At 42.8% G+C, this 19,757-nt stretch overlaps 5 protein-coding genes across 5 annotated transcripts in view; 3 read left to right on the top strand and 2 right to left on the bottom strand.

The window, feature by feature from the left end:
* Positions 1–1,599: 1,599 nt before the first annotated feature.
* Positions 1,600–3,384, bottom strand: AK88_04994 (uncharacterized protein; the record flags this gene model as incomplete). The annotated part of the gene is made up of 1 exon (XM_012482598.1): positions 1,600–3,384. The coding sequence occupies one exon, from the start codon at positions 3,382–3,384 to the stop codon at positions 1,600–1,602; it is 1,785 nt and encodes a 594-aa protein (XP_012338021.1).
* Positions 3,385–5,948: 2,564 nt separating this feature from the next.
* AK88_04995 (uncharacterized protein) lies at positions 5,949–7,791 on the top strand (the record flags this gene model as incomplete). The annotated part of the gene is made up of 7 exons (XM_012482599.1): positions 5,949–6,076; positions 6,225–6,346; positions 6,594–6,660; positions 6,762–6,823; positions 6,954–7,093; positions 7,263–7,337; positions 7,654–7,791. 7 exons carry the CDS (start codon positions 5,949–5,951, stop codon positions 7,789–7,791), a joined length of 732 nt encoding a protein of 243 aa, XP_012338022.1.
* Positions 7,792–10,185: 2,394 nt separating this feature from the next.
* AK88_04996 (uncharacterized protein) lies at positions 10,186–11,490 on the top strand (the record flags this gene model as incomplete). Its single annotated transcript, XM_012482600.1, has 1 exon — positions 10,186–11,490. The coding sequence occupies one exon, from the start codon at positions 10,186–10,188 to the stop codon at positions 11,488–11,490; it is 1,305 nt and encodes a 434-aa protein (XP_012338023.1).
* Positions 11,491–12,065: 575 nt separating this feature from the next.
* Positions 12,066–12,791, bottom strand: AK88_04997 (uncharacterized protein; the record flags this gene model as incomplete). The annotated part of the gene is made up of 1 exon (XM_012482601.1): positions 12,066–12,791. The coding sequence occupies one exon, from the start codon at positions 12,789–12,791 to the stop codon at positions 12,066–12,068; it is 726 nt and encodes a 241-aa protein (XP_012338024.1).
* A 1,288-nt stretch (positions 12,792–14,079) lies between these two features.
* Positions 14,080–19,757, top strand: part of AK88_04998 (uncharacterized protein) — a gene marked incomplete at both ends in the record, with an annotated part of 9,722 nt that continues 4,044 nt past the window's right edge. Inside the window, one exon of the mRNA XM_012482602.1 lies at positions 14,080–19,685. Coding sequence (XP_012338025.1) covers positions 14,080–19,685 — 5,606 coding nt within the window. The remainder of the gene's footprint in view (positions 19,686–19,757) is intronic.

Genomic DNA, 19,757 nt, shown 5'->3' on the forward strand with positions numbered 1-19,757 from the left:
TATATATATATTATGGTTTTCTGGCTAATACCACGTATAAAAGTTGTTATTATTTACCGCTGGTAGTAGCAAGCCTGAACATGCAACACTTCATTTTGGTGTATACTTTTTTTTTTTTTTTTTTAAGCATGATAAAGCGAAAATATTAGCTTGGAGGGTAAATAATCGCACTTTCGAATTTTTTGCTTCCCGAATTTGCTAATGTTTTACATGCAAGCACATATGGTTTGTACGTATATACACACTTATACTCCTTCATATGCATGTACACCTATACATATGCAGCATTTCTCGTGAACGCGCATTTTTGCAGATCGATAAGAGACGCAACATGTTACGCGGTACACTACAATCGTACATCGTTACACTTGACTTTTTGACCCTCCAAAGTAAAAAAAAAAAAATAAAATAAAGCTCACAAAAAATAAGAGAAAAAAGCGAAAAAGCTAAAAACAAAAATGGTGTTTCTCAAATTAATTATCTCGTAAAAATTGTTACATAAACACACGCACAGCAGAATGCCACATGAGCGACTTATGCGATTACACATGGAGAATCATTCTGTATTTTTTAACACGACGTGACTGATGCATTCGATATAAATTTTAGCTATTTATAAAAAAATACGTGAAGAGGGACAATTCTTGTTTTTTAATTATATCAATTATGTAGGTAGCAACTTTGCAAATGGGCGCAAATGTTAAAATAGCCGAACAAGCCTATTTTTTTTGCACACGCAAAATGAAGTTTCGTAGCATGGAACTTTAAAACGTTCATGTGCGTCGCATGGACTGGGTGAAGAGGAATTGTGTTATTCATCACAAAATGGGGTAAAAGTACCCCTTTGCAGAATTATGCAACTAAGGTTGTTTTAAGAACATATGCTTAGTATAAGCATGGGTTTATCTTCCCCCTGCCACGCGTTATTTAAACTGTCATGTAGAGCGCACCAACAGGGCATTATAGCTCTCCATCCATTGTGCATATTCATCCGGAAAGGCGCGCTTTATAAAAAACGTCACACCACCTTTAAAATGCGTCAAATGTTTAGACAACAGTTTTAAGTTCAGCTGCGTTAAACGGTAAATGAAAATTTGCGCTAGTTGCACACACAACCCGTTTTTTTAAAAAAACTGTTACAAGGGAAAAAAAAAAAAAAAAAGAAAGAATATCTTTTCAGATAAAACTCTTCCCAATTTGCAAAGTCTTAAATATACAATTCTTTATTTTTTCTTCCAGATGAACACGAATTCGTGTGGGCCAGAAAAAGGGGCCAACTTGTGCTCACGCGTGGGCAAATGTACACCTAGACAGACGCACCCCAGCGGGGCACAAATTTACAATTTGAAAAGTAAAAGTAAATAACAAAATAAACAATTGTGGAGGGGTCCACCGAATGGCGTGCTTGTGGGTAGAGCAAAAAAAAAAAAATAAAATAAAATAAACAGTGTTTCTATCGGTATACTCGGAAAGGGGCGTGGCAAAGGGGAGGGCTGCAAAAACAGGCGACCCAGCCATACACACACAAAACACATTCCCCCCCTTGTGCGCTTCCCTGCGAACAAGGCACAACTCGAAAACTACACCTTTTCACCACTTTTAAAATAGGAAAGTTTGAGCCGCTTTCCTCTTGAGCAGATTATCAGTTTGCTCACGATGGAGCTCAAACAACTCATTCAGTGAGACGAACTTTTCGACACTCAACAAATTATCCTTCACGTATTTGCCGTTAATATTTTTAACAATAATTTTGTCGTGAACCAAACTTAGAACAACTTCCGTCCTGCCAAAGGTGTAAACACCTCTCCGGCTTTTCTTCCATCCTACTTGGCTATTATGCGTGTTGTGCCAATCCTTCAGTTTTTTATCAATAGGGTCAGAACTGTTGGTCACATAAAACTTTTTGGGTTTCCCTAAACGTATATTTACATACGTTTTGGGATTTCTAAAGCAGGTAGATGGTTCAAGGTTCTTCAAGGGAGTTTCACTGTGTTCTTTTTTTCTAGCCAGAAGGGTTTTTTTCGATGGTGAGACCTTGTTCACTTGTCTCATGACCCCGTCAGGAGAGTTATTATTACCGTCTTCCCCGTTTTCGCTTTGCGTATGTCCACCTGGTCCATTTTGTTCCTTCCTCTCCAATGCACTAATTCTATCCGACCCATTACCCAGTGCGCTATTAACGCTCCTTCCTTTATAAATCGCATTTTTATTCACCCTGTCATGATGCTTCTCGCTTAATTGTGAGTGATAACCGCGTTCGTGATCACCACGTGCATCGCTGACCCCCCCTTCGTTCGCTTTTCCGTAAGGCGTGACATTATTGGCATCATATAACTCATTAAACAAGGAATCGTCGTTATCATTTTCCGCGTCGTGTTCGCCGGAAAATTCGTCTCTCACATCTTCGTTCCTTCCAAAGCTGAAGTCGCTCTCTATGTCGTTGTGTCCATTCCTGAGGCTGCCATTATCTCCACAGTTGTAGTGGCTCCCCCCGCTTGTATTCCCATCATCAATGCTGGACTGCATGGAGTAGGAAATAATTTTTTGATAATCGGGGGTAGAGTTAACAATTCCTTGAGACGAACTGTCCAGCAATAACTTCAATTGCTTTGCTTCCTTCTCTAGAAGGTCCTTGTCCTTATTTGGCACAACCGTGACTGTCAAGCTTTTAGGTTTGTCCTCAGGGATTAGGTAAGACGGCAGTCCATATAAGTTTTTTCTTTCATTGTTTAACTGTAGGGGCAAAAACTTGTTGGTGGATTGCTGCATCTGTTTGGGCAAATACTTGGGTGGCTGGAAAAAGGGGGATGTCGATCCCAGGGGGAATGGATTATTTCCTAGAGAGTCCTTTACACCTTCGTTGTTTTTGCTTAGTGGCTGAATGTACGTGCCTATGATTTGGGGCAGCCCCAGTTCATACAGGTGTTTTACGTTTTTGTGCTCTGGTCCCGGCTGAAGCGGTTGTTGCTGGTACAACGGCTGTTGCGCGTGGTGCGGTTGCCACGGTTGCTGTTGCTGATGTTGTTGCTGATGTTGTTGCTGCTGCGACACGGGGTGCAGCTCGGCGCCCTTGGCCCTTCTGCTATTCCTCAGTATGGCATTCGTCTCTTTGCATAGACTTTCCAAATTTAAGGATGGCTTCACGGGCTTGGGTAGGATGTGCTGAATGTTCTTGTTCAGGTCCAGCATTTCCAAGTGGCTAGCATCTAAATATTCATACCTGTTATTTTTTACGCCTTCATATGGCTCCTTCATTTTTCTTTGGTTATTTAGGCTAGCTCCATATTTCTCCTTTTCATCATTCGGTTTTCCTACTGGGGCAGCAGGACCTTTTGGGAACATGAAGTGGCCCCCGGGGAACTTCAGTGGATGCGCGGCCCTCATACTAGAGTGAGTTTTGTTTTCTTTTTTGCTTGGGTGATTTAAATGTCAGCTTTGCTGGGGTTGCTTCTCATTCGAGTACACCTTAGCGAGTTGTTTTTTTTTTGAAAGTAGTGATAGTTGTGTGTGCGTCTATCTATCTCTCTGTCTATGTAGAAAGGTACATGCATACGTGCGTGTGGCCGTTTGCAAAGTTAATGTGTACTCGTTTTTTTTTTTTTCATTTAATTTAATTATGCCGCAGAGTGTAATTCAAAAGAGGCCTCCAATAAACAAACTTATGGGGGGCAGCTTCAAAATAGAAATAAAAAGGCAAAAGAAGCAGGTTGTGTGTACACTGCGGGGAAGAGGAACAAAACAAAAATTCACAGAAAAAAAATGCACTGCGCTCACGCGTTTGTGCAACACAAATGGCAATATGCTGTTGTGCAGATCATCCCCTGCTGAATGCTCTAGCGCATACATAAAACAAAAAGACCCATTCGAATTAATCTTAAAAATATTTTTTGAAGATTTATTTTTTCAATCACGTTAAAAGGACGAAAAATGCGTAGGTATCTGTGCACGTTGCTGGTACTGCGGAAGGCAAACATTGTAGAAATTTTAGTTCCACTTTACGTGTAAAAAAAAAAAAAAAAAGAAGCAACAAGCGTAAGTGCATGTTGTAGAAATATTTTACACTTTCAAAAATTGCACACACAATTTTGTAAAAAAAAAGAAAAACATGGTGGCCTTTTTTTTTTAAGAACATTTTCACAGTTTACGCTTCCACGCCTTAAAATTGGAACCGCTTTTTCCAGTTTTCAAACGTACTCGTGTACAACATACGTATGTGCGTTCGCATATGTATTCCGCTTGATTTCCATTTTTGCAAAACACACAATCAGAACGTTGACGTTGCGCACACCACGTGGGATTGTTGTTGACATGTGCTAGGAAAAAATGCTGCGATGGTAGTTTTTTTTTTTTTTTTTTAACATGAAAATGGCTGTTTTTTGTGCCAACATGAAAATAGATCTTTCCCTTCCTTTTTTCCTAAAAGACAACGGATTGAGCAACATTTTGGCTTCCTGATGGCGCGGCGTGTCGTTTTACCTGCACGTATCATATTTTTCACAAAAATGTCATGAACGAGTCATGTAATTTTTGGAAAAAAAAAAAAAAAAATGGCTTGCTCATATTGGCATGTTTATGCGCACCCTCTCTGCCTGCTTGTCTGGCTACCTGGGTTGCAACTTTGAGATGAGAAATTACCCACACCTTTGAATACGGACACAGTCACAACGCTAATGCGGCTTTATGAATTCAGTTTCGAAAGGGATAAAAAGGGAAGAGCAAACTCCAGCAAAGTTTTAAAAGTACAAAATCAAAGGAAGAAGGGCGTTTAGAAAAGGGGCCATCGCTTTGTATACATTTTGGTATTGCCTAACAAAATGGGTAATTTTTTTGCGCTGTTCTTAACTTTGAAATAAATCGGAGAAACAAATTAAATTCGGAAATTACCCTCGTGGTGTCATAAGTGTGCAGGGATGGTGAAAATTTTCCGAAAATTATATTGCTCTTCGTTCTAAGTACTGCCAGCAGTTGGAAGAATGCTGCAGTTATGCGTGAAGTTATGTGCACATTTGTTGTGCTTTTCTTTCCTCTTTGTTCCTTTTTTTTTTTGCGTTTTTATTTTATACTCATTTTTACACGTTAACACATGCGCTCGTGACCCTTTAAGAAGAGCGTCAATCCAATGTTAGCATAGAGGGTGTACCACACGGCTAGTGCTTATTCGCACATTTCTTTAATTTCTTCTTGGTGTATACATATATATATGTGTCAGTGTAGTATTCACTGAATGCACAAAAAATTTCTCGATCCGATGCATAATAAATACATAGCAATTTTGAACAAAATGGGAATTCCTCATCGTTGCCGAGAAAATGTGTACTTCTATTCTTCGTAGCTGTTTTAAGATTTATAATGCCATATTTTTTCTTCAAGCTGCGCACGAAAGGGTTTCCCCCGATGCAGGTGCAACTATACTCCAGGTTTTCCTAACTTTTTAAAAATCGAGTGTTTTCTTGTTTTAGATCGGTAGGAAGTGCACTTGTTTTCTGTTACTAAGTGTATGTATATATATATGTATACATTTTAACGCCTGGATGATTTGTAAGTGGAGGTATTCTAGCGCATTTCTGGGCCAAAATTAACGGTGTAACACCTGTGTAGCTTGTGGCAGTGTTGGCTTGGTGCGTAGTGCTCATTGTGTAGCATCTAGATGTACGCACGCGAGAGAGAGTTGCCACATACCTGTGTGCATACATATGTGGGTAGATACATGCGCATGTGCGTACGTTGGTAGAAACATACATGCATGGGTATGTTGACTGCCCCGGGCATGTACCCCGTTGTACTATGAGCACTGCGAAATAACGATGGGTGCAATGCAAAAGGGACTCGAACTTGCAAAAGAAAACAGCTCTGAAGATTAGCAACTGTGTGTACTTTGCACAATTGTGTGCACCAGTATTTACGACCCGGAGAGAGAAAAGAAAAGTCTTCTTCCGTTCAGTGGCATTATGGGGAACAGCCTGAATCGGTTTATTTTTAATAACCCCATCGAGGGGTGCTACGAAAAATTCCGTTTGGATTTTATTTTTGTTGAAACGGAGAGCGGGGACAGAATTGCTGCCCACTTCATCAATAGGTGCGTCGCACATGCGTATATATATACATACATGCATACGTGTGTGCACGATTGGGCAGTTCGTGGTGACTACGGGGTGCCCTTTTTCGGCCCGTCGCCAGAGGCACACCCCCTCTTAACAACTTGACGCTCCCTTTTTTCCCCTTAGGAAAGCCCCACTAACCATTTTGTTCTGCCATGGCAATGGTGAGAACATCTACATGTTGTATGATTATTTTCGCGAGACGTCCAAAATATGGAATGTGAACGTTTTATTGTACGATTACCCTGGTAGGCCCAAAAGACGGAGTGGGAGATACGCGTGGAAGCGCAAACCTTTGATCTGCGCCTCGCACGTTTTTTTTTTTCCATCACGCCGTACATTTTTCGCTTTTTTCGTATTTTGCGCATTTTCCACATTTTCCACATTTTGATACCCTCTTTTACCTTTTTATGCTCCTTCCTACCTTAACTATTCATATATATATATTTTTTTTTTGTTTCACAAAATGGGACGCAAACAACAACAAAACAAAAGGATATGGAGAGAGCACCGGAACTCCTAACGAACAGAGTATGTACCAAAGTGGAAGAGCCGTGTATGAGTAAGTCATATTTTTTTTTTTTTTCTAAAGGGCCCCTACTTGTACTCATGATTGCCGCACCGCTTCATTCGCCCCGCCTTTTCTTTTCACTTTTCCGGCAGCTACATGGTGCACGTCTTAAATATAAATGCAGACAGCATTGTGCTGTACGGGAAGTCCATAGGTTTGAAATATGAGAAAGAACGGAGGGTGGCACTGCTTCTATCATGCTGCAGATGGGGATGACAAAACGGAGTAAAAATCGCACGTGCAAATTGGAGTGTGTGTTTGTTTTTTTTTTATTCCCATTTTAGGTTCGTGTGCTGCGATCGACATAGCCATCACGAGAAAGGTAAAAGGCATAATTCTGCAGAGTGCCCTAATGTCCATCCTGAACATTTGCTTTAAAACGCGGTTTATCCTTCCGTTCGATTCTTTCTGCAACATAAAGAAGGTATGTCCGGTGCTCCCACTCCGACGCTGCTGTCAAATGGCTCCACGTGTGCCGCGTCGCACGGGAAGGACGTGCACACATACACATGTAAATATGTATATACGTACATATGGGTGTACTTGTGGAAGGCCCCAAAACACAAAACCCATGTCTTTTTTCCTTCTCCCAGATCGGCATGGTTCCCTGCTTCGCCTTTTTCATCCACGGCACTGACGACAAGATAGTCCCCTTTTATCACGGACTGGTAAAAACGGAACGGAGAAAAAAAAAAAAAGGGGGAAATGGCGCAACTTGCACTGTATGGATGTGATACGTGTGATTCCTTTTTGTAACAAAGCTGGGTGTATCCACCCGCTTGCTTTTTTGTGTGGGCAAAATTCTGAGCGTCGTTTTGTTCCACGCGTGAAAGTCGCCACGATTAACTCGTTTTACTGATTCGCACATTTGTGGGGTTGATTATTTTTGTCCCTTTTCCGCGTCCCAGAAAAGCGTAACACACAATTTTTTCATTTCATTTTTTTTTTTTTTTTTTTTTTTCCCCCACTTTCCCCCTCCCGAAGAGCCTCTATGAAAAGTGTAAACTGAAAGTGCATCCCTACTGGGTTGTAGGCGGCAAGCACAACGACATCGAGTTGATTGAGAACAAGAAGTTCAACAAGGGAATCAAGTCTTTTTTGAAGTTTCTGCATACTGTGTAAACCGTCCCTGAGAGCATGCCCCCTTAGTTTTATTTCTCCTTTTTTGTGCACTCCATTTTCTCGAAAGCGCAAGCTCTTCGTCGCGCTACCCATATAATAATTAATAATTACCACGGACGCGCGATGATGTCACACAAACGCGGGGGCCCCTTTCCCATCTATCAACTGTACATGTGCAATTGTGTTATATAAATTGGGCGGGGAGACCCCTCGCGAGACCGTGCGTCACAAACTGAACTAGCACACCTGGTATGCAAATGAAAAATAAAATAAAAACGCACTGCCGTTTTGTGTCATGGATGAACATTAACGTGTAGGTACCCACCTACACGTGGTACGCTGAAGGTGCGGTTTTTACGTTTGAAATGTATGCCGGAGGGGAGATGGGAGTCGCACATGTCCCCGTCCTCCGTTTAGGTTGCCCCTGTTCGTTTCGCATTTTTTACATTAAACAACAAACCTTTGTATGTAGAAAAGGGCATGTTATTACAGGGGAGGTACACACACCAAAAAAAAAAAAAAAAAAAAAAAAAAAAAATTCGACAAGGCAAAAAGGTAGCTTTTGCCCTTTCCTAAATATAACTTGCGCAGAAAAAATTAAGTGATGTTGTGCTGTGGGATGGTCCTACGAAAGGAGAGGAGGAACTGTGCTGTTGACCTTTATCGGAAGGCAGTCACAATTCGTAACATGGTGTTTCTTGTGGTGATGTCGTACATGTTGCATTAAGTATTATTTTGTGCAGAATATTTTTTGAAGTGCATTTTGTGAAGAACATTTTTCTGGAGCGCATTTTGTATGGAGTACAATTTTGGCGCTAATTGTTTTTTTTTTTTTTTTTCATTTACCGGCGCCCAGCTTGTGCGCGCTCCCTCTTCGCTCAGTGCGTGAACTCCCCTGCGCTGCAATGTTTTTTTTTTAAAGCGATGCGTTTTGTATATACGCTTCACAATGCAATGAGGAACAATGACATAGCATTACCGAGTGGTACCATCCAGAGGCACCAATCAATCGCGCAAGTGAATGACAAAGCACAGTTACATATGAAATGTATGACCATTTGATAAACATTTTTGTATGGGCGACATTTGTTCCTTTGTATATGTTTTTATTTCGTTCCAATTTGCCTCTCATTATTACTTTCCGATTTGCGTCTCATCATTACTTTCTGATTTGCTTCTCATCATTACTTTCTGATTTGCCTTTCATCATTGCTTTCCGATTTGCATCTCCTGAGTTCATCCCTCCTTTTTTTTTTGAACTTAGTTTTTTTTTTTTTACTCCCCACGCATATGTAAATGAACAGAGGGAAAATAACTCTGCGTTGAAAAAAGGAGAGGAGGCTTTTTTTCTCGCAAAATCAGCTTTGCGTAAATGCATATTTTGAAAGCGCATCCAGTTGATCTCAGAAAGTGGAGCGCACCAACTACTACTGTTCCGCTTTTTCTTTTATGTACGCGTATACCATTATGGGCATGTAACCACCCCGGCGTAGGTGAATATTTTGATCACACTTACGCGCTGAACATGGTTATGTAGTAGTCCCCACGCGACGCGTTTTTATAGGCGTGGAAAAGTGCGCATACGATACATGCAAAAGTACACACGTGCAGGTATGAACATATAGTTACATACGTACACAACACGTACGCACGCACATGCGCAGCCTGCAACTGCCCGCGCACCTTACATGGTTAAATATAAATCGCCCAGCGCGGTGACATGAATGTACCATTTTACATTGTATTTAATCACCTGTACCCATTTTATAATCGCAAAAATTGAAGAGAAAAAAAAAAAAAAAAAAAACACGTTCGTCGTTCCATTTTGCAAAAAAGTTGAAGCATTTCAAAATAACCAGCCGTTAAAAGGAGACATATTCACGTATACCGAATTGTCAAGACGATCGTAAAGAAGACGAGAGACGCGTGGACGTAAACGCACATACGAAGGGAAAACATGCTTGTGGAGTTTAACTAAACTGAAGAGTAAAAAGTACATAAAAATTCTCCTCCTCCATCGCGTGGCACATGTCCCGACGTGCAGTTTGTTTGACTCAAATGTGTACGCACATATGTGTACCATTGGCGGCTGGCTCATCGAAGTGGAAAAGCACATAACTGTTTTCTCCCAGCGGTGCTCGAATGTATATGTGTATTAAACTGTGTATAGGGAGATTTGCCCAAAACAGGTTTATAAAGGTATGCAACAGCGCGCGCGAATGGGTGTGTGTACATGTGCCATATGTATACGTATGTGTTTACAGAAGAGTTTACAGCTGTACATGTGTCTACGTATTTTTTTTTTTTTTTTTTTCTGGTGCAGATAGCTATTTTTGATTAATTAGATTTTGAACGTCCACGACTGGAAACTGATTTAATGCTCCACACGCAACAATGAAGAAGGACATGATTACAGAGATCTTGGCATATGAACAGGACGACAGGGGATACGTACTGGATGGCCTAAAGGACAAAACGTTTAAAGCCATTTTGAGCAAAAATGAAAATAAAATATGCTTCGACTGCGGTAATAAAAATCCCAAATGGCTGTCTTTGACGTATGCCATATTTATTTGCCTGAACTGTTCAGGTAAGCATAGACAATTAGGGACGCACATATCGTTTGTGCGGTCAACAGGAATGGATAAGTTTACAGCGAAGCAGTTGGTTAGGATGTGTCTTGGAGGAAATTTAAAGGCAAGTGAATTTTTAAAAATGAACAATAGCACTAGCATGATTGATTATTCATCTCATGCATGTATGAAATATAAAATGTATTTGGACGGCCAGTTGGAGGAGGCATTGTTAACGCATGGAAGTGGAGAAAAATATCGCAATGACGGGGCGGATGCACATGGCGGTAATGTCAGCCAGATGAACAGCTTAACCGGCACGAAGCCTCTAATCGATTTAGTTAGCGACGACGCGAGGAAGATAGAGGGTCCAAATGAACTTCCTAGGGGAGAAGCGAACGAGACGGGCGGCGCCTTTGCAAGTCGTGGTCAGGTCAGGGGTGGTATCCCCAGCAGAAGCCTCACGCCGACACACATGATCGAAGAAAAAATGATGTACAAAAATTGCAACAAAAATTTCAAGGCCAAAAAAATAGACATCAACTTTGATGATACGATATTTGAGCACAGCGGGAAGGGTACTGCAAGGGACGGGAGGAGTGCGCACCCTGGTGTTAGCGACGAGGCGTTTAGTATGCATGGAGGAAGTGGCGCTGCTAGTTATGGCGGTGTGCAGGGTCTCGGCAGGAACGAGAGCGAAGTGGGAGGATATGACACGAGGTGTCCCCCCGGAGGGGAGTTATGTTACCCAGGCGGTCGCGCTATAGGAGGAAATAACTCCATGGGAAGTAGTAGTATTAACGGCAACAGCCATTTGAATCCAACAAGTGATTCCAAGTTAAACAAATTTAAAGACTGCAAGAGCATACGTTCAGATCAGTACTTCTATGATGAGAGGCACCAGAATGATGACGACGTCATACGAAATGTACATATAACGAATAGCATTTCGTCTGATCAATATTTTAATAGAAATGTCAATAACAGGAAGGGTGTGTGGAATTTGGATGAACAGACGATTCAGAATTTACAAGGCCTCAAGGTGACGGCAAGGGAGGGCCTGTCCAATATCGTTGCGGCTGGCAATGAGGTATTTCTGAAGGCCAAGGAATGGTTCAACAATTAATGCCCACGCCTATAGTGCCCGGGCGAGACATGCACAAAAGGGGTACCATCCATACAACTTTGGGTACGTGTAGTACGAATCTCCAATTTGCGTACACTTCTCCTGTGTGTTTTCTTTTTTTTTTTTTTAAAATTTAATTTTTAAGGCAACGGGGTGTGTGAAAAAGCGAGGGCACATGCAGGAATAAAATGCCCCTACCGCGCAGCGCCCATCGTATGCCCTTTTTTTTTGTACAACCCCGAACCGGTGCTCCGTGTGTCAGCACGTGCCTGCATTGGTTCCTTTTTTGTGTGCGTACTTTTAACATAAGATAAAGCGTTAGCTGAACTTTGACTGTTCCTTTTTCTATTTATACCTTAAAAAGGTGTTTGCAACTGCGTCTTTTAGAAGGGTGCCACCGCTCCAAAATGGAAATAAAAAAAAAAGGAAGATATATAACGTAACGAGGCGAAGCCAAGTTAGAAACACAAAAAACAAAAGGGACGATTTTCTCTTCGTCCGTGCGGGGTAAAAACTCTGTGCAGAGAGAAGTAGGCCGCTGTAACTGGCCCGCTTCTCTCTCCCCCCCCCATCTCTTACAGTTCCCCGCATTCGACGATAGTGATGGGAATTTTTGGCTTATAAATATAAGGAGTGACAGAAACATTTTCAATTTTTTTAAGTAAAATTAAAGAATCGTTATCTATGATTCTTCCAAAAACGACATTTTTCCCATCGAGCCATTCACATTTCTTGGTGGTAATAAAAAACTGACACCCGTTTGTATTCGGGCCACTATTAGCCATGCTGAGTAATCCTTCTTTGTCATGCTTTACATCAAAATTTTCGTCTTCAAAATTTTCTCCATATATACTTAAGCTCCCACTTCCATTGTAGTTCACAAAATCTCCCCCCTGAATCATAAACTCCTTTATCACTCTGTGGAAGGTGGTGTTTTTGTATCCCACTGGCAGGTTATTTACTTTGTATTCGCCTGTACAAAACTGTCTAAAATTTTCGCTTGTTTTGGGCACAATATTTTGGAACAGCTCAAATTTAAATTTGCCTAAGAAATGGTTGCCCAGATTTATGTCCATAAAGACCACTGGGTTTGATGCGTTAGTTAGTAGATTGGACAGGTAGTAGGGGATGATTGTGTTTTCATCTGTTTCTTCCATGCTTAGTTGATCGACTTGTTTTCCTTTGTTTCGTTTGTTTGACTGTCGCTCGCTTTGGTCGCGTTCATGCTCTTTGGGGCTTTCCCCTTCCTTGTCATCCCCATCTGGGCTTGCCCCAATCGGGTCATCTCTGTTGCCTTTCATCTTCTCCGTTGCGAAGGCTTATTGCAACGTGTGTAAATTTGGAGCGACGAATAAAATTTGGGGGGGGGGAGCCTTTTTTTTTTTTTTTTTTTTCTTACATTTTCTGCTTGGCGATGCTGCGGGGGTAGGAGAGGAGTGTCTGTTGAAGCGTCCAAACAGGGGATCAAAAAGGAAAAAAATATATATATATAAATAAAGTTAAAAAAAGGGGAAAAAACATATATACATATATATATATATATATATATTTTTTATTGGGGACCGTTTTTTCCTGCCGGTTGGGGCCCATCCACTTGGGCAGGCATTGTACGCGCTACATGCGAAAATTGTAACAGTGTCAACTTTGCTTTTCACTCGCGTTTATTTTTTTCTGACTTACCACTGTGCTCCTCCAATTTTGTTTTCATTTTGCTTTGCCTACCCACAAATTTCCTCCATTTGGGTTGTCCCCCCTTTATATAATCTGCTTTTTTTTTTTTTTTTGCGCCCACAACTGGCACTCCCCCAAATTGGCGTGGCAACACGCCTCGGTTCCGCCTCACAATACTGTGGCGCGCCACGGCCTACAATTCGTGTGCGGCTGCAGTGAAAAGGTGCACAAAATGAGGTGAATGTATTTCCACCTGTGCGTTTGCCACTTGGGTGTATGCCCGCCTAGCACTCTTTTTACTGTTCCTTCAACATGTGGTGACGTTTTTTTTCCTCCCCCTCCCCCAAAAATGTTCAAAGAGGTAACATGACACTTAGTAACGATTCCTGTCCCAACGCCGCGACTGTCGCTGTGATATTATCATCGCGATTGGCGTTACCACAAGTGCGCTTAACCACCACCGTGTGGGGGAAACGCGCGGAACAAATCAATGACGCGGGGTGCACAACTGGTCTGTGCGTGCGTCCATGGCATGTCCCATTTTTTTTCACAATATAGGAGTGTGGCCCCCCTCTCACGAGAGGCGACATGTTAGCGTGCGGCATAAGAACGTTCGCGCTGCAATGCTTTTTTTTGTTTCTCGTTCATTCCGTTTCTTCCTTTTTTTTTTTTTTGTTCTTTTTTTGTTATTTTTTTCTTTCCTGGCCAAGCTCGTCAATTTTTCCCTCGAGAAAGTCTTAAGCGATTTCTCAGCGGAATACTTTGTCTCAACAGGAGGGAGTGAAGTTTCCTCCCACTTGTACGAGTTGACGCAACTGGGGCCGGTGTCCACTTGTTCGTTGTTTTTGTATACCTTTTTTTTTGTATGTCCATTTTGTATACCATTTTTTTGTGCCCCCCAAAAGATGAATGAAAGACATGACCGCACGTAGCATCCGCAACCACCACGCGCAGCTCGAGGAAGAGGAGTCGGGGTCCAGGGAGGCGAATGCCTACTGGCAGCAGGTCAATTCAGGTCCAAACATTTCTATCACCGAGTTGGATCCATGGGAAGAGGAGGACAAGGAGGAGGAGGAGGAACATGTTCGGTCAAAGGAAGGTGGGCACACTGATGGGGAAAGGACATGGAAGTGGGATGCGACCAACATGATTATGGTGAGCGAGGCGAAGTCGCTTAGCTCAAGGGGATTGGAGAAAAAAAACCCACTGAAGAAGACCGAGATGACCCCCTGTGGAAAAGCCAAAAATGATGATGCGAAAAGAAAAGAAGAAGACAAAATGGAAAGCAAGAAGAAGTGTGTGAGGTGGGAAAAAAACAGGCTTGCCACTTCGAACGGTACACTCCTAGTGGGAATTCATTTAGGTAATCATTTGAACCCTCGTCTGGCCCCGTGTCTAAGCACCCCACACGAGGTGAAGAAGAAAAACAAACTTGGAGAAAAGTCAGTGGAAGCCCCCAGCGTGAGAAAAATAACCACACAGGATACACATAACCTGAAAGGACCCCTCGTGAGCGAATTAAAAAGAGGTTGTAAAATGGTAACCATGAAGGGATGGAACAAAACCATAATGTCTCTTAACAGAGTTAAGGAATGCGTTAAGGATACAAAGAATTGTAAATCGTCCTTTGTGAAAAAAACGATCAGTAGAGTGGCAACTCCTCACCCTCCCTTCCATTGTGTTCCTCTAAGGGGTGAGACAAAATGGAAGAAAAGCGAACAGGGGTTTCACTCGAGAAGTGTGCACAGGAGGAGGACTCCAATAGGGAAAGTCAAAAGTATCCCCAAGGTAAAACCCCAAATTAGGACAAGTGTGAAAAGCGCTACCAGTAAGGGGATAGAGCCTACCAAAATTAAACATGTGGTGAAGAAACCACCGAGCAGGATGAACCCCGTAGCAGGAAAGGGTGAGCAAAGGGGGGGAGTTGGCCAAAGGATGGGGAGTGTCACTCTTAGAAGAAACATTACCGGGAGAGAGAAGATGCACTTAAAAAGGGGAAGCTGTGGTAGGAAGAATGGCCCCCTCGCTGGGGGAGCCTGTTGCATAAGGATGAGGAGCAGGAGAAAGGGCGAGATCTCCCCAGGATGTCCCAGAAGGGAGAAAGGGAAAATGAAAGAAAGAGGGAGGGAAAACGAAAAAGGAAAGTCCAAAACAAAAGAGAACGGAGAAAGGGGCAAAGGGGAACAAAACCACTCGAGCGCCACTGTTAGAAGCCGCATAGAAGACAAGCGCCAGGAACTGTTGTGCAGTGTCAGAGAAAGACTCTCGGGGGGGACTAGCCACGAACAATTGGGGGGGAGCGGCACAGGGGGTAGGGTTCCAGTACAGTTGGAGCGTGAGATGAGATGCGGCGTTATGAACACGCACGTCTACACTTATGTGGGTAGCCAATTGGGCGCGTATGGCGGGGATGCGCCTGAGGAGGCACAGCAATGTGAGAAAGAGAGCAGCTCGTTGCTGCACCCACCCCTTTCAAGCAACACCTACCAAGTGGGCGCATCGTGTGTATATGACCACGTTACGAATTGCGAACAAGGAAGAGAAAGGAGCCATGGAAAGATCAACACATGGAGCAGTGATGATGATATAATGATGGGGACTGTCCCATCTTCATCTGGTACCTCTATCCAGGGGAGCAAGTCCATCACATGGATCGGCTCTCGGGTAAATGAAGCCGTGGTCAGGGGAAAGAGGAGATCACACAGCTTGAATGCTGAACAGGAAAGTAGGTCGGTGAACCCCCTCATCCTTACGAATGACCTACGCATTAAAATATGCTACAGTAACAACTACGCAGATTTAAGGAGGATGGGAGGGCTTCTTCCCCATGAGAGGGTTGCTCCTGGTGCAGCGGAAGATCATGTGGGCACAAAAGTGAAAAAAGAGTCTTCTAAACGAGTAACACACAAGGTACCCAAATACGTAACCGAAGCGGAGCCACAAATAAATTATTCTCAAGTGTCCTACCACAGCGATGATCACCTAAACATAAGTGATGACCTGTTCCTCATTTCGCAAGACTCAGAAAAGATGAAATCAAATGGTGGCTACCTGGACAGAATAAATTTGAAGGAAATTTTTGACCGAGACCAGGGATGCTGCACCTCCTCCAACAGTTGGGAGGGACAAAAGACAGAGTGCCACACATGTATGGAAGGTAACATGCTACACACTTTTAATTTTGTAAATGCAGAAAACGGAACTCCTCATCTGGTGGAACAGATGGAGAAAGATGTTTCTTGCGTGAGAGATGTGGTTGGTGATGAGCAGGGGGCACATGGATTAGAAGGAGATGAATATATCGACCTAGAACGTACAAATGAGCAGTGTATCGGGTGGTGTACCCCCCAGCTAGGACAACACGAAATGGAGAACAATTGTTCACATAAAAACAGGGCACCCATCTTGAAGGGGATTGACTTCAACATCAGTGTTGGAAGACGCAAAAAGGACAATCACATACTTAGTAGTGGAATAAAAATAAAAAAGCATTCTTTGTGGACAAGTGCACACAGTGTTGAACAAGATGGAAGGAGTGATGATGAGGGGGAGAGGCAGACAGATGAGAACACAAACGATGCACACATAAGTGATCATACGGAAAATTTAATCGCACCCTGTTTAGGTGAAAAAGAGGAGGAGGAGAAGAAGAAGAAGGTTTATATAAATCCATTTACCCTCGAGAATGGAAGCAACTCGACGTCAGCGTCCCTTTGGGAGTGTCCTAGTAGAAACTTCATTAACAATTCGCATTTTAATTATTTGGTGAGTGAGGAGAGTCACCGGGACAGCATGATGAAGGTGGTAGAGGACAAAGTGAGTGGTGAGGTGTCACTAGTACCCTGCCTTGAACCGAAAGAAAAGATTAATAATAAGTTTCATATAAATACCAGCGGTGGAAGAAACAAAAACGAAGCCTTTCTCAAATTGGTAGGAATATCTCAAATGAAAGGAACAACATTAGGGAAATTAAAAAAAAACTTCAAAATAAATCATCCTTGTGGTGGAGTGTCCACAGAAGGGGAGGAAACTCTTCATGAAATTAGCAATGGGGACAAAAGGGATACGAACCGTTTTGAACAGCACTCTAAAAGCAGGGACAACTTCCCATTTGAGAAGGAGAGGAGAGGAAAAATTGTGAAGAAGAAAGGTAGTGATGGTGTGCTCCAACGTCCGCATCTACACACAGAGGACTCTGTCATTGGCCGAGGGGTGACGCATTCCACTGCAAACACGATTGGCACAAAGTCGACCGACACAACACACAAGGACAAGGCTGGATATGGTTCCCCAACGGGCAAGGAAGAGAGAAAAAAAAAAAAGAAAAAAAAAAAAGAAAATGAAAAGATAGTAAAAAAAAAAAACATTGTAGGACAGAAGAAACGTAGCCAATCAACGAAAACGCCTCAACATTGCGAGAAAATTTTTTCTACCAAAAATCAGGGCAAGGAGAACACATACCCATTAGACGCTTCCACAGTTCAAACGAACGGCACGAGTAAAAAGGTGGCTCCGCATGTGGGTAATAACACCCAAGAGGCAGCATGTCAACCTGGAAGAGAAAAGGCGCAGGGAAGAAGTGGTCTCCCAGCAAAGAGCTCCTCCTCTTTAGTTAATCACAACGGTGACTCCACGTGGAGTGAAAAAAAAAAAAAAAAAAAAAAAAAAAAAGTGAAAAGAAATAGTTGCCAAATCCACCATTACGACAAGGGGAATATAAAAGACGAAGAAAAAAAAAAAAAAAAAATCCCATCATCATATGCTGTTTTGCAAATGCTCATTAGGAAGAAAAGAAAAAAGGGACTTACAAAGACTGATGGGGAGGGGAAAACTCTGAAGAGGGTAACGTGCAATCTACACAAGTGCGACGTGGTGGTGGGGAGGGAGAGACAAGGATGTGTATTTTCTCCCCAAACACGGAATTCCAATTTTAAGGCCCGAAGCGGCTGCAGTGTCGCACTTTGTGGAGCCGTTCCGGGGGGAAAAACGAAAAAAAAAGGCAAAACTCAGAAAGGCTCTAAAGGGGTTAAACGGGTTAGAAGTGAGAAAGGAGGTGGTCTGCGTAAAGTAGAGAAAGAATGGCAGGTCAGGATGAAGGACGAGGTTCTTCTTGCAACACAAGACGACTGCTTTGCAAATTTGGCTAACGGGATCGACTGCGGGGACAGTGCCCCCAAGAAGGAGAAGCGGGCCAGGGATGCCAAGGAAGCTAACAACGTCAGCAGCGCCATGCCAAATAGTGAATCCAAGACGACCTCTCCTCCGAGTGATATCCACCAAGAGGGAGGAAGAATTCGCAAAACGGATTCAACACCTGGAGGACAAGACCCCCCCGAGAGTCCCACCACGAATGGGTTAGAAAAAATACCCCCAAGCAAAGTACGCACAAAAATGAGTACAAAAAGGAGTATCAGAAAGAGAGAGAAAGGAAGACCGTGTGATGAAGCAATGAAGGATGGAACAGCCATCTCATTTCCCTCCCTTCGCAATGTACTGCTCACAGAAGATATGCAACGAAGCGCCGTTCCTGAGAGAAGCCATTTTTTAGGGCAAAGTGGCCAAGAGGTGTCTGTGCTGGAGGAGCTTATTCAGAAAGGAAGATGCCAGGTCGAGGTGGAAAAGGAGAGAAGCATAAGGAGGGGGTGTGAGGAATGGACTGACGAAGCAAGGGAGAGAACTAGCATAGGGATAGAACCCGAAACGGTACACACGGTGAAGAGGGAAAGGAGTGATAAAATGGAATGGATGGAGGAGATGTCAGAAGCGGACTCGCTCGGTGTAGACGGCGTGGAAAAATTTCACCAGACGTTTTATGAGGATAAATTGGACTTCCCCTTAGGAGGGTTAAGCGGTAGCAGCAGTTGTAGAAGCTGTGGCAGTGTTCGGAGGAGAGAGGCAGACCTGCAACACGCCACGGGGGGAGTGCCCAGAGATTACGCTGAGAGTGGAAGCGCCGAGGAAGGAAGAAGAGGAAACAAGGGAAATGATCCCACTTGCGGAAAATTTTCCTTCTCACTTAACTTAGAGAAATACGTGGCAGATCACCGGATAAATCAGATTCATTTGAAAAGGAGCCTCTTTGGTGGTAACCAGGAGGGGGAACACATATTCAAGTGCACATCGGGGTGTGATCCTGATTTAACTGAATGCGGCAGTGCACTAGAAAGTGCTCACATGGGAAAGGTGCTTATAGAGAATCCACACACACGAACGATTGAGCAGATTGAAGGTAGTAATGTGCCCCCTCAGAGGAGAAGACAAATTACGTGGGGAACAGAAGAAACCAACACGAGAAATGTGAAGCCACTTTTTTTTAAATGTAATGAAAGACAAGTGATGAATGCTAGGGAAAGGAAAAGTGTCACTAATGATTTGAAGCAAGACGTACCTCACTTTAATATGAGGAAAGATGCATACCCAGATGAAGAAGAAGGAAAAGGTTGTTTGAGTTCTCCATGTGACCAGGTCATGAAAGATCAGGACTGCTCATCCTTACGCTTCAATGAAGGAGGGATCGAACTTGGGTCAATTGTAGAAGATTTTTTCCTAAGCAAAATTAAAGGAAAAAAAAAAAAAAAAAAAAAAAAAAAAAAAAA

Source organism: Plasmodium fragile (genome assembly GCF_000956335.1).
Source record: "Plasmodium fragile strain nilgiri unplaced genomic scaffold supercont1.87, whole genome shotgun sequence".
Lineage (NCBI taxonomy): Eukaryota > Apicomplexa > Aconoidasida > Haemosporida > Plasmodiidae > Plasmodium > Plasmodium fragile.